The sequence below is a fragment of the Hemiscyllium ocellatum genome, chromosome 9 (assembly GCF_020745735.1).
Source record: "Hemiscyllium ocellatum isolate sHemOce1 chromosome 9, sHemOce1.pat.X.cur, whole genome shotgun sequence".
NCBI classification, from domain to species: Eukaryota; Metazoa; Chordata; class Chondrichthyes; order Orectolobiformes; family Hemiscylliidae; genus Hemiscyllium; species Hemiscyllium ocellatum.
The window spans coordinates 57,347,195-57,360,780 of record NC_083409.1 but is presented as its reverse complement, the minus strand read 5'-3'; the positions used below and the strand labels follow the sequence as shown (position 1 = coordinate 57,360,780).

Sequence of the window (13,586 nt, the reverse complement as noted above, 5' to 3'; positions counted from 1 at the left end):
AAACACATTTCTATGACCGTGAGATAGAAGAGGGAATATTGTCCTGATTAGGCTCCTGCTCTAGCCATATAGAAACTTCAAGAACTAAGCAATACTGGGATGAAGTTTGAAAGAGTGTACCTTTGAGTTTGTATTCTTTTGTCATCTGTGAAAGTCAGTGAATTTTGAAACTAACTAATTAGTTCACCTGTGTTCATTAACTATTGGAAAAAGCTAAACAGGCCAGTTTATTTTCTTTTTAAAATTGAATTTGGAAAAAATATTTTTTTTTATGGGCAGTATACTGGAAAGTATCATGAAGGTGGGATGGGAGGAAAGAATCTGGTTAATGCATAGAGTCCAGCTGTGGCATTTCAATTTTTTCTTATTTCTTCTTTGGTTGTGGGTAGTGTTGGAAAGGCTAGCAATTATTGTCAAACTCTAATTGCTCTTGAGCTGCATTCCTGAACTGCTGCAGTCTCTGTTAGGGAGGGAGTTCCGGTGTAACTGAGCTAAAATCCTGGGTGCATGCACTTGCTTTTTAAAAAGGAGACCTAATGTGTTTTCATTGATGATTCCTACGACTTTGACAACTTTATACAGGACTGAAAGAAGGGAGAAAATGTCTTCAAATTTGCCTTCTACAATTTCTGGTATTTCAAACCATAAAATTATTACCACGCACTTTACTTATTTCATTTTCCAGCTCCTCTTTCCATATAATATTCTGTATGATTTTTTGTACCTTGATGCAATGCACACTTTATAATATATTTTCCTGTTTGTTTATGATACAGAAAGAGAGGTTCTACGAGGCTCAGTGTAAGCTCACCCCCCCATCCTCCTGTAAGGAACTGGCTGAATTAATGCAACAGTGCATGACCTACAATCCACCCGAGCGACCGTTCTTTCGAGCTATCATGAGAGACATCAACAAGTTGCAAGAGCAGAGTAAGAGATTGTAATAACGGGTGAAAGCAGATTCTGCATGTCATCAAAAGTCAATCTATGTAACCCACCAATACTGCATACATTTTCAGATCTGAGTCCCTTTGATTTGGTCTTGAAATACTGTCACTTCAAGTGTTTAGGGATCTTCTCCCATTTGGATGTTGACTGACTGAAATTCAATGAGATTTCTATTCTACTTAAGAAAAGACTGGCAGAGGAGAGGGAAAGAATTGTCCCATCTTCCATACAAGAAATGAAAAAGCACTATCAAAGAATACTAAAGTTCAAGGTTTTTTTCTTGTTCCTGTACAGAATTGGTTGTTTTTGATTAGTTAATTAACACAGAGGTATGACTGTAATTAATTCACTTCAAGAGGAATTCCAAGTGCAGACACAAGTCAATATGCAGTGCTGTATGTTTAAGCATAGCTAAAACCTGAACATGATTTTGCGTGAAATTGAGTATGCCATTAAACAGTTACTGGCGCGATATAAAAATACCAAAGAAAACAAATAAGCTATCATCTGATCTTTAACTTTTGTTTTTTTATATTTTATATTTCTGGTCAGATCCAAATATAATTCCGGAAGATAAACCAAAGGCAGAAATTGATCCAACTCACTTTGAAAAAAGATTTCTGCGAAGGATACGGGATCTGGGTGAGGTAAGCAGCTCATTTCATTTGCATATATGTTTGATACTGTATTGAGAGAGAATTCTTAAAAAAATTTTTTTAGATTAATTACTTACAGTGTGGAAACAGCCCCTTCGGCCCAGCAAGTGCATCCCGCTCCTCCAAAGAGCAACCCACCCAGACCCATTCCCTTACATTTACCCCTTCACCTAACACTACGGGCAATTTAGCATGGCCAATTCATCTGGCCTGCACACTTTTGGACTGCGGGAGGAAACCGGAACACCTGGTGGAAACCCACGCAGACAAGGGGCGAACGTGCAAACTCCACACAGATAGTTGCCTGAAGTGCCTCTGGCACGGAGCCTGTCCCCGTTGCTCAGATAGGAAGGGTGGAGAAGAGCAGAGCAATAGTTATTGGGGACTCGATAGTTCGGGGCACAGATAGGCGGTTTTGTGGGGGCGCGAGAGACTCACGATTGGTATGTTGCCTCCCAGGTGCAAGGGTACGTGACGTCTCTGATCCTGTTTTCCGGGTCATTAAGGGGGAGGGGGAGCAGCCCGAAGTCGTGGTCCACATTGGCACCAACGACATAGGTAGGAAGAGGGATGAGGATGTAAGGCAGGCTTTCAGGGAGCTAGGTTGGAAGCTTAGAGCTAGAACAAACAGAGTTGTTGTCTCTGGTTTGTTACCCATGCCATGTGATAGAGAGTTGAGGAATAGGGAGAGAGAACAGTTAAATGCGTGGCTACAGGGATGGTGCAGGAGAGAGGGATTCCGGTATCTGGATAACTGGGGTTCTTTCCAGGGAAGGTGGAACCTCTATAAACAGGATGGTCTACACCTGAACCTGAGGGGCACCAGTATCCTTGGTGGAGGGGGTTAAACTAACTCTGCAGGGGCATGGGAACCTGGACTGTAGCTTTAGGGTACAGGACCTTGAGTGTAGGGAGGTTAGGAACATGGCATCAATCTCGAAGGAGGGTGCTGTAAACAGGAAGATGGCTTGAAGTGTGTATACTTCAATGCAAGAAGTATACGAAATATGGTAGGTGAACTTGCAGCGTGGGTTGGTACCTGGGATTTCGATGTTGTGGCTATTACAGAAACGTGGGTAGAACAGGGACAGGAATGGCTGTTGCAGGTTCCAGGGTTTAAATGTTTTAGTAGGGTCAGAGGTAGGGGTAAAAGAGGGGGAGGTGTGGTATTGCTTGTCAAAGATAGTATTACAGCAGTGGAAAGGACGATGGATGAAGACTCGCCATCTGACGTAGTCTGGGCTGAGGTTAGAAATAGGAAAGGTGAGGTCACCCTGTTAGGAGTTTTCTACAGGCTTCCTAATAGTCCTAGAGACGTAGAAGAAAGGTTTGCGAGAATGATTCAGGAGAAGAGTGAAAGTAATAGGGTGTTTGTTATGGGGGACTTTAACTTTCCAGATATTGACTGGGGAAGCTATAGCTCGAGTACGTTAGATGGGTCGGTGTGTTTATCCAATGTGTGCAGGAGGGTTTCCTGACACAATATGTAGACAGACCAACAAGAGGTGAGGCCATACTGGATTTGGTTCTGGGTAACGAACCAGGCCAGGTGTTAGAATTGGAAATAGGTGAGCACTTTGGGGACAGTGACCACAATTCGGTGACTTTTACTCTAGTGATGGAGAGGGATATGTGTGCACTGCAGGGCAAGAGTTATAGCTGGGGGCAGGGAAATTATGATGCGGTGAAGCATGACTTAGGATGTGTGGCTTGGAAAAGTAGGCTTCAAGGGAAGGGCACAATAGATATGTGGAGCTTTGTTCAAGGAGCAGCTATTGAGTGTCCTTGATAAGTATGTACCTGTCAGGTAGGGAGGAAAGGGTCGTGTGAGGGAACCGTGGTTTAATAAGGAATTGTAATCCCCTGTTAAAGGGAAGAGGGCAGCTTATGTAAAGATGAGGCGTGAAAGTTCAATTGGGGCAATTGAGAGTTATAAGGTAGCCAGGAAGGATCTAAAGAGAGAGCTAAGGGCAGCAAGGAGGGGACATGAAAAGTCCTTGGTTGATAGGATTAGGGAAAATCCAAAGGCTTTCTATAGGTATGTCAAGAATAAAAGGGTAGGAATAGGTCCAGTCAAGGATAGTAGTGGAAGTTGTGCGTGGAGGCTGAAGAGATTAGAGAGACTTTTCGTCAGTATTCACTCAGGAACAGGACATTGTTACCGATGTGAATATTGAGTCACAATTAATTAGAATGGATGGCTTTGAGGTATGTAGGGAAGATGTGTTGGAAATTCTGGAAAGGGTGAAAATAGATAAGTTCCCCTGGGCCTGATGGCATTTATCCTAGGATTCTCTGGGAAGCAAGGGAGGAGATTGCAGAACCATTGGCCATGATCTTTTATGTCCTCGTTGTCTACAGGAATAGTGCCAGAAGGCTGGAGGATAGCAAATGTGGTTCCCTTGTTCAAGAAGGGGAGTAGGGATAACCCTAGTAACTAAAGGCCGGTGAGTCTTACCTCTGTTGTGGGCAAAGTCTTAGAGACAATTGTAAGGGATAGGGTTTATGAACATCTGGATAGGAATAATGTGATCAAGGATAGTCAGCATGATTTTGTGAAGGGCAGGTCGTGCCTCACAAACCTTATTGAATTCTTTGAAAAGGTGACTAACACGGAAGTATGGCATTAAGAGTGTGTTAGAGGTTTGGGTTAGGAATTGGCTGGCTGGAAGAAGACAGAGGGTAGTAGTTGATGGTAAAGGTTCATCTTGGAGTGCAGTTACCAGCGGTGTTCCGCAAGGATCTGTTTTGGGACCATTGCTGTTTGTCATTTTTATAAATGACCTGGAGGAGGGGCTCGAAGGTTGGGTGAGCAAGTTTGCAGATGATATGAAAGTCGGTGGAGTTGTTGACAGTGAGGAAGGATGTGGCAGGTTGCAGCGGGATATAGATAAGCTGCAGAGCTGGGCAGAAAGGTGGCAAATGGAGTTCAATGTAGCTAAGTGTGAAGTGATTCACTTTGGTCAGAGTAACAAGAAGATGGGGTACTGGGCTAATGGTCGGATACTTGGTAGTGTGGATGAGCAGAGGGATCTTGGTGTCCATGTACACAGATCTCTGAAAGTTGCCACCCAGGTAAATAGTGCTGTGAAGAAGGCATATGGCGTACTGGCTTTTATTGGTAGAGGAATTGAGTTCCGGAGTCCTGAGGTCATGTTGCAGTTGTATAAGACTCTGGTGCAGCCGTATCTGGAGTATTGTATGCAGTTTTGGTCGCCATACTATAGGAAGGATGTGGAGGCACTGGAACTGGTGCGGAGAAGGTTTACCAGGATGTTGCCTGGTATGGTAGGAAGATCGTATGAGGAAAGGCTGAGGCACTTGGGGCTGTTTTCATTGGAGAAAAGAAGGTTTAGGGGTGACTTGATAGAGGTGTACAAGATGATTAGGGGTTTAGATAGGGTTGACAATAAGAACCTTTTTCCACGTATGGAGTCAGCTATTACGAGGGGGCATAGCTTTAAATTAAGGGGTGATAAGTATAGGACAGATGTTAGGGATAGATTCTTTACTCAGCGAGTCGTGAGTTGATGGAATACCTGCCAGTAGCAGTGGTGGACTCTCCCTCTTTATGAGCATTTAAATGGACATTGATAGGCATATGGAGAATAGTGGGCTAGTGTAGGTTAGGTGGGCTTGGGTCGGCGCAACATCGAGGGCCAAAGGGCCTGTACTGCACTGTATTTTTCTATGTTCTATATTCTATGTTCTAGGTGGGAATTGAACCCGGATCTCTGGCATTGTGAGGCAGCAGTGCTAACCACTGAGCCACCGTGCCACCCACGATGTTACTTTTCAATTAATGAACAAAATTTGAAAGGCCATAACTGCAGGGAATCACCAAGGTTAACCAAAACTGGGCTGGGAAAAAACATAAATATGGATTGGCTTATACAAAACTTGATACTTGGATACCCACAGATGTTTTGATAGAGGGGAAGATTGAAGCGAGTAAACAGTTTAAAGTTTATGGAAGGAGAGTAACTATGTGACACTATTATGGAGTGAATTGGATCTTGACGTATTGACATTATTTGCTTCAAATTTTATGAGTAATGGATAATGTAGGTACTAACAGGTTCATGATAACATAAATTAACAAACATTAACCTACACTTGAGATCAGAGGATTTTATTCCTTCCAAAAAGTAATAAACTTAGATTAGATTCTCATTTAAAGCAATGTTGAGATTTTGTGGAAAATCTGATCAAATATTTGGGTGAGATTAGCACTAAAAGTCAATATAAATACAGTAATTAACACAATGATTCAATGCTGTGTGAAACCTAATTAAGTTTGAAACTACTGGAGCAGAGAACTACCTTTTTAAGGAAGTCAGTTGTGAAAAATATCTTAACATTTTATAATGTAAGATTAGATAGATATGCAGGAGTTGCTTGATTTACTTTGGGAGCCATGAGGAAAGTTTGCAGAATACTTTCTCAAACTGGCAGATAAGTTGTGCAAAATCTAACAAACGGAAAATTGTGTATAACACATGAAAATAAATAGGCCTAATAAATTCAGTGGCTTTTTTTCAGATTATACATTTTTTGTAATAATCAAGTTATTGATGCTGGTCATTTAATGTATAGTTAAGTTGTGTTGTAACAGTTAAGATTAGAATGGTGCTGGAAAAGCACAGCAGGTCAGGCAGCATCTGAGGAGCAGGAAGATTGACGTTTTGGGCAAAATCCCTTCATCAGGAATAGAGGCAGGGAGCCTCCAGGGTAGAGAGATAAATGGAGGAGGGTGCGGGGAGGTGGAGCGGAGCTGAGGAGAAGGTAGCAAAGAGTTCAATAGGTGAATAGGGTGGAGATGGAGGTGGTAGGTCAGAGAGGAGGGTGCAGCGGATAGATGGGAAGGGAGATTGGCACGTAGGACAGCTCATGAGGACAGTGCTGAGCTGGAAGGTTGGAACTGGGGTAAGGTGGGGGGAAGGGAAATGAGGAAACTGATGAAGTCCACATTGATGATCTGGGGTTGAAGTGTTCCAAGGCGGAAGATGAGGCGTTCTTCCTCCAGTGGTCGGGTGGTGAGGGAGAGGTGGTGGAGGAGGCCCAGGACCTCATGTCCTCGGCAGAGTGGGAGGGGGAGTTGAAATGTTGGGCCACAGGACAGTGGGGTTGATTGGTGCGAGTGTCCCAGAGATGTTCCCTAAAGCGCTCTGCGAGAAGGTGGCCAGTCTTCCCAGTGTAGAGGAGACCGCACTGGGAGCAGCGGATACAATAAATGATTTTGGTGGATGTGCAGGTGAAACTTTGATGGATGTGGAAAGCTCCTTTGGGGCCTTGGATGGAGGTGAGGGAGGAGGTGTGGGTGCAGGTTTTGCAATTCCTGCGGTGGCAGAGGAAGGTACCAGGATGGGAGGGTGGGTTGTTGGAGGGCGTGGTCCTGACCAGGAAGTCACGGAGAGAACGGTCTTTGCGGAAAGGGGTGGGGAGGGAAATATATCTCTGGTGGTGGGGTCCGTTTGGAGGTGGTGGAAATGTCGGCGGATGATCCAATTAATGCGAAGGTTGGTAGAGTGGAAAATGAAGACTGGGGGATTCTGTCCTTGTTATGGTTGTCGGGGTGGGGTTTAAGGGTGGAGGTGTGGGATGTGGATGAGCTGCATTGGACGGCATCTTCATCCACGTGAGAAGGGAAATTGCGATCTCTAAAGAAGGAGGGCATCTGGTGTATTCTGTGGTGGAACTGGTCCTCCTGGGAGCAGATACGGTGGAGACTGAGGAATTGGGAATATGGGATAACATTTTTGCAGGAGGTAGGGAAGAGGCGTAATCCAGGTAGCTGTGGGAGTCGGTGGGTTTGTAAAAAATGTCAGTGTCAAATCGGTCGTCTTAATGGCGATGGAGAGGCCCAGGAAGGGGAGGGAGTTGTCCGAGATGGTCCAGGTGAACTTAAGGCCGGGGTGGAATGTGTTGGTGAAGTTGATGAACTGCTCAACCCCCCCTTGCAGCGGAGGCGGAGGAATAAATTCCCTCTCATCTGGATATATTTTGGGTGGGGGAGGGGGTGTTCGCAAAGAGCCAGCATAGTCAGTTTATTTATTGTTAGACTAGCTGTAATAAACATCTAGGAGAAAGTGAGGACTGCAGATGGTGGAGATCAGAAGCGCGAGTGTGGTGCTGAAAAAGGACAGCAGGTCTAGCAGCATCCAAGAAGCAGGAGAATCGACGTTTCGGGCAAAAGCCCTTCATCAGGCATCTGAGTAAAACAGCACTAATGGTTGTTACAGAGAAATATTTGTCTAAGATCATGTTTCTATGAGGCAAGGACCACAAAAAAGAATAGCACTGAGAATTTCAGAAGAGATTGTCTTATCTAAAGGTGGAACCAAGGTAGTCTGACACATCTTCCATGTTTGATCAAAAACTGAGCAGATGTTTAGCTGAGATTTGAATTCAAAAGTTCCTTCATGACCAGCTCCATGATCACTGTCTTGTTATAAACTGTTCAGTAAAACATTTTATTCTTAGTTAAGTTGGAGATTTGGTAACTGGTGTTCTTTTTGTTTTCATTTTTAAAGGGTCATTTTGGGAAAGTTGAGCTCTGTCGCTATGATCCAGAGGGTGACAACACTGGGGAACTTGTTGCTGTAAAATCTTTAAAACCAGATAGCAGTGAAGAGCACAAAGCAGACCTCAAAAGAGAAGTTGAAATTCTAAAGACTCTCTATCATGAAAATATAGTGAAGTACAAAGGAATATGCACTGAGGAAGGTAAATGCTCATTATTTGATTTTCTTTTGTGTTTATTTGTTTCAAAATGAATTATGTAAAGATAATCATGTGATTTTATATTAATTTAGACTTGACCTTTGCTACATGCTTGTAATTATACACAGTAATGAACCTACAGAGCTGGGATTTTCTAGGTTCAATTACCAGTTTGGATTCAGTTAGCTAAATTGATTTGGGAAAATGTTCCACAATTGGTGCCAGTGATCTTCTGCTAAGGAGGTGGAAATGTCAGCCAGAGTTCCTGATTGCTGTATACTGACACTTCCTGAAATTTTGAGTAGGGAGTTTGATTGAGTTTAGCTACAAAGTACCTCCTAGACATACAAATACCTACTTTGTGGGTTGCTGACAAACTGCTGATCTGTATCATAGCAGTAGACCTTGCCTACAGGAGAGTAGGTAGAATTTTTACAACTTGTTTCCTGGCAACAGCGATGACTGGTGGCTGTATTATCAGCTGCATAAGTAATAAACTGTGGGATTACCTCCCTAAACCTCTCCTCCTCACTCTTCTTGTAAGACACTCTTTTAAAGTCTACTCCTTTTTGTTCTAATATCTTCATGTGTGACTCACCTTTTACCATGTTAAAGGCACTACTGAAATACAATTTTTTAGTGTTCCTAGATTTTTGTTAGGAATCATTAAACCATTGCTTGTTAAGCTACTTAATTTTGTATACTGTGTCTATAATGAATCACTGAAGATTTATTTGCTTCTGAAAACATGCTGTCCTCTGTCTTTAGTATGTGTTGTATCTATCTTATTAAACATTATAGAATCTCCATAAGACATCCTTTTACAACACACTTGGGTAACACACTAGAAATTGACCTCCGAGTCATCACAAAAGTTAGAGTTTATAATGTAAGCAAAGTTTCCCCAATTTACCCAACTTTCAGACTCAGGTTGACAGCATACCAGGCTTCTGTATTGAACAAGAATCATTATTTATTATAAATAATTTACTTTAGTTTGGTAAACCATTATAAACTAGCAGATAATAATTAAAAATTTAATCCCCTTATAATCACCCCCTTACAGATAAACGGTAAAATAGGTAATTGACAGAGGGGGGAGAAAAACCAGAAAAGCGGTCTTTGTTTCCAAGTTCTGTTGTCTCAATGATCCTAAGACTCTTCTGGCCAGCATATTCTTTAAGTCATTCTTTTCTGGATGTTTACACTAGTTAGTAAGAGGCAAAAGTTCAGTCAGTAAAAAGTCTAATTTATCAGTTAGAAGGCACAGTTTACAACAACTCTTGCAAGAATGATAGACTCTTTTCTTCAGCTTTACAGTGAGTTTTGACCTTTTGAGAAGAGGCCATTACTGAGCTGAGAAGGACTGAACACTTCTCACACACTCTCTCTAACATCTACTACCTCCAAGCTGTTCAGTTACGTGAGAACCAATCGCACAGTTGTAAGCAGGCAAAACATCCGTGGAATGTTGAACTTTTTGTTACCAGAAAAAGCACCCCTTCAGCTCCAAATCATGGGCAGTTCAAACTTCAACCTTTGCAAACAATTGTTTATAATGGAAGCTAGGTTACTTATCAAAACTGCAACCACCCTTTATTGCCAACCCTCGTTGTCTTTGAGGTGGTAGTGAGGAGCTTTCTTGAACTGCTGCATGTTTTAAGATCATTATTTCTCATTTTAGTCTAGTTTTTTTAAAAAGTAGAAAATGAAAAGACAGAATCTTGACATTGCACTGTCTGAGAGTCACAAACTTTTGTCAATGCTGCACAGAAAAATGTCTCTGAGGAAGTGCATATTCCTTCTTCTGGCAGTCGGTCATGAGGCTTGTGCTGAAAATCGCACCTTAGGACAGGAATTCAGCATTGTGATGGTATTCATCCTGTCTGTTATTCAATATTGGTATGTTTTGTCCTCTGATTTAACAAATGATTGTGCAATCGGTTTTATTGTTGCTTAAAAATAGAGTATAATAATTGAAAATCAACAGTGATGACTTAAGGTGAAATAACAACATGGGTAAATTTTAAATTTTTACTCAGCAATTTGACAGGTAAGCAGTTAAATGTGGTTGTCTTCACTTTGAACTCCATTTCCACATTTTGCATATTTTAACATGCATTAAAGCAAGATATTGTGGCTGTGAGAAATCTGAATAAAGACAAAAAATGCTGGGTAAACTGTGTGTAGGTGAAATCCATTAGAGAAATGAGTTAATGTTTCAGTCTGTGACTTATTGTCAGAATTCTGTTTTTATTAAAACTTTGAACTCTGGTGGTTTGGCAGTGGATGAGACTGAGCAGACTCAGGTGGATGTTCAAGTGAATGGTTACAAATATGTATTGTGATATCATGAGGTACCAATCAATAACCACTTCAACATTGCGTTTGAAGTCATTAAATTGTACACCCCCTCACAGAATTCAAGTTATTAAGAAGTGAAAGGAAGTAATTTTGGAAGGTTCTAATTCTAGTGGAAGATTTCCAAAACAGCCTTGCATCCCTGTTTAAGCTGGCCCAGTAAATTCTTCCATAGATCACTACAAATGTCAAAAACTTGAAGAATAGATTGTAAAATCCCTTCTTGATTTGAATTTAGTGAAATTGGTTAAATTGTTGTTGGATAGGATTTCACAAATGTCCTGAATGCATAGATTTATTGGGGGCTATTGCCTTTTCTCATTCCAGTTTTCCTACATTCAGTATTTTTTAAACTATATTTACTTCTGTCTGATCTGTCCTAGGTGGAAGGGGAATGAAGCTGATCATGGAATATCTCCCGGCTGGAAGCCTGAAAGAATATCTTCCACGACATAAACAGAAAGTTTCGTTAAAAAGCCAAATTCGATATGCTCTGCAGATTTGCAAGGTAAACTCATGATGTACCTTGTTGTACAGTATTTGCATGAACTTTTTTAGTGAAGAAAACAGATTCTCTGTGGTTAGCACTGCTGCCTCACAGCACCATGAACCTAGGGTTGATTCCAGTCTTTGAGTGACTGTCTTTGTGGACTTTGCATGTTCTCTCTGTGTCTGCATGGGGTTTCCAGTAGGTCTTCCAATTTCCTCCCACAGTCCAAAAATGGGCACTTTAGGTTGATTCAGCTATATTAAATTGCCTTGTGTCCAGGGATGCGTAGACTAGGTGGATTAGCCATTGCAACAATGTGGGGTAATGGTGATTTGGGGGAAGGGGGAAGGAGGTAGGATACTCTCTAGAGGTCAGTGCAGATTCTATGGTTTAAATAGCCTGTATCTGCACTATGGGAATTCTACATTGACTGTACCTAGACCAAAGAATGAATTTCTGTTATTATAATTTGACTGCAAAGCATATGTAATAATTCATACTCTGGTTATTCCTATAATTGTTAAAAATAAAAGTTCAGTTTTCCTTTCCTGCAATGGTGAAATCATAACAGCTGCATCCACATTGCTCCTTTTCAACATGACACACACACACACACACCACAGCTCTTCTGTCATCTGTGCTCCCTGAGCATTTTGATCTTTAATAAACATTGTTGTTAACCAAAAATCATATTTTAAAGTTGCCTGTAATCATCTGTTTCTGTGCACTAAGTGCACATGTTTTGACTCACTTCTGCCTGTTCATTGACTTACAGATTGTCAATGTGCAAGTTCATCTGCAGTCACAGCCTCGTGTTTTCAGTCATTCAACCATAGATTATACATTGCAACTCCCTATATATCATTCAGCCAATAGCAGGGACACTTCAAGAAAGTCTGCAGATTTATTTCAGATAAGCTAAGGGAAAAAAGTTGATTTTTAGAACTTAGATTTATTTTGAAGGGTTGTGAGAAGATGTGGAGGACAGGCCTGTGGCAAACAATAGCAGAAAGGGGAAGTAAAAGAAACAAAAATGAAGAAGGTCTACTCACAGGTGACTCTCACCTCAAAGTGAGGCCAAATCAAAGAAATGCTAGTGGGGCGAGGACTGCCATTACATTGAGAAATCTGGAGACCAGAGCCATATAAGAAGTCCTTTTACAAAGGCATACTTACTTGAAATGGATGGTATTTATGGAGAATGTTAATTATTGCAAACTATTGTTTCAGGGAATGGAGTACCTGGGATCTCGGCAGTATGTTCATCGTGATTTAGCTGCAAGAAATGTCCTTGTTGAAAATGAAAACCGGGTAAAAATTGGAGACTTTGGACTAACAAAAGCCATCCAGACAAATAAAGAGTATTATAAAGTGCAAGATGATTTGGACAGTCCTGTGTTTTGGTGAGAGTTGATGCCAGTCTCTTTTTCTACTTAGTTCAGAAATATAGACAGGTAATGCTTCTTGATGCTCTGCAGGATATAGAGACTTTTGGAGAGTGGGCAAGAATCATGGAATTGGCTCATGCCTGCTCTCCTCACAAGTGGGCATGAATTCCTGTTTAGTGGTTTCAATCTTGCTATCTGGATGAAATGCAGGTTGGGACCTTAAAAGTCTTGGCAATCCAACCCTGAGGGTGATTTTGAAGGAAGTAGCCTAATACAAACATGTCCAATTAAGACTGAAAGGCAGGCTCCTAAATCTTGAAAAATCAATAGGGGGCAATCTAGCCTGCAAAGATTGGAAGAGCCAGGGCTGCTAAAGTAGGTAGGAGGTGCCTACATCCACAACGGCTAATCAGATAAGTATGGAAGACAGATGAGTCTGGTACTTTTGGAGATGATTGGGAAAGTTTTATCGCCTCCCCCGCTCCCCACCTACCAGTCAAAGTTGCAAATAATAACTAGCTATCCACTGTGACTCAGAAGCTACATGCTGAACCACAGTCCTTCCTGTACTTATCAAAGGAGACCCATTTTCATTTCCTCTCCGTTCTTCCCATATGTTGCGAAACACTTGCTTTGCTTATGGATTCTCATACAATTGTACCCTAACCCTAGTCCATCTGCAATAGGATGACATGAACAGCAATTGGGCCATTCTCATTGATTACCAGAATGTGAAACTTTTTAAAACCTGTCTAGCCACCTGAGGATCTTGTTTCATATAAAGCAATATGCAGTGCACATGTATCATGCAACTTGTAGACTCTTATTACAACAAGGGCAAAATGTCAGTGAGCAACCTGGTGACTTACCCTTATAACCTAAATGCAGAAAAAGGAATACCTAAACAGCTAATCTTCAGTGGTATTCAGCCACAGAAGTATTGAGCAATCAGTGAATGCTATACAAGAAGTAACCATATAACCATCTGTAGCCAAACATCCACTATGTCTTCTATATTTG

The 13,586-nt window shown here is 41.6% G+C and overlaps 1 protein-coding gene across 2 annotated transcripts in view; it reads left to right on the top strand.

The window, feature by feature from the left end:
* jak1 (Janus kinase 1) overlaps positions 1 to 13,586 on the top strand; it is a 131,653-nt gene that overhangs the window by 115,479 nt on the left and 2,588 nt on the right. For both annotated transcript variants that reach the window (XM_060830382.1, XM_060830383.1), the window contains 5 exons: positions 777 to 930; positions 1,501 to 1,595; positions 8,138 to 8,330; positions 11,072 to 11,196; positions 12,409 to 12,581. In XM_060830382.1, the coding sequence (XP_060686365.1) occupies positions 777 to 930; positions 1,501 to 1,595; positions 8,138 to 8,330; positions 11,072 to 11,196; positions 12,409 to 12,581 (740 nt within the window). The remainder of the gene's footprint in view (positions 1 to 776; positions 931 to 1,500; positions 1,596 to 8,137; positions 8,331 to 11,071; positions 11,197 to 12,408; positions 12,582 to 13,586) is intronic.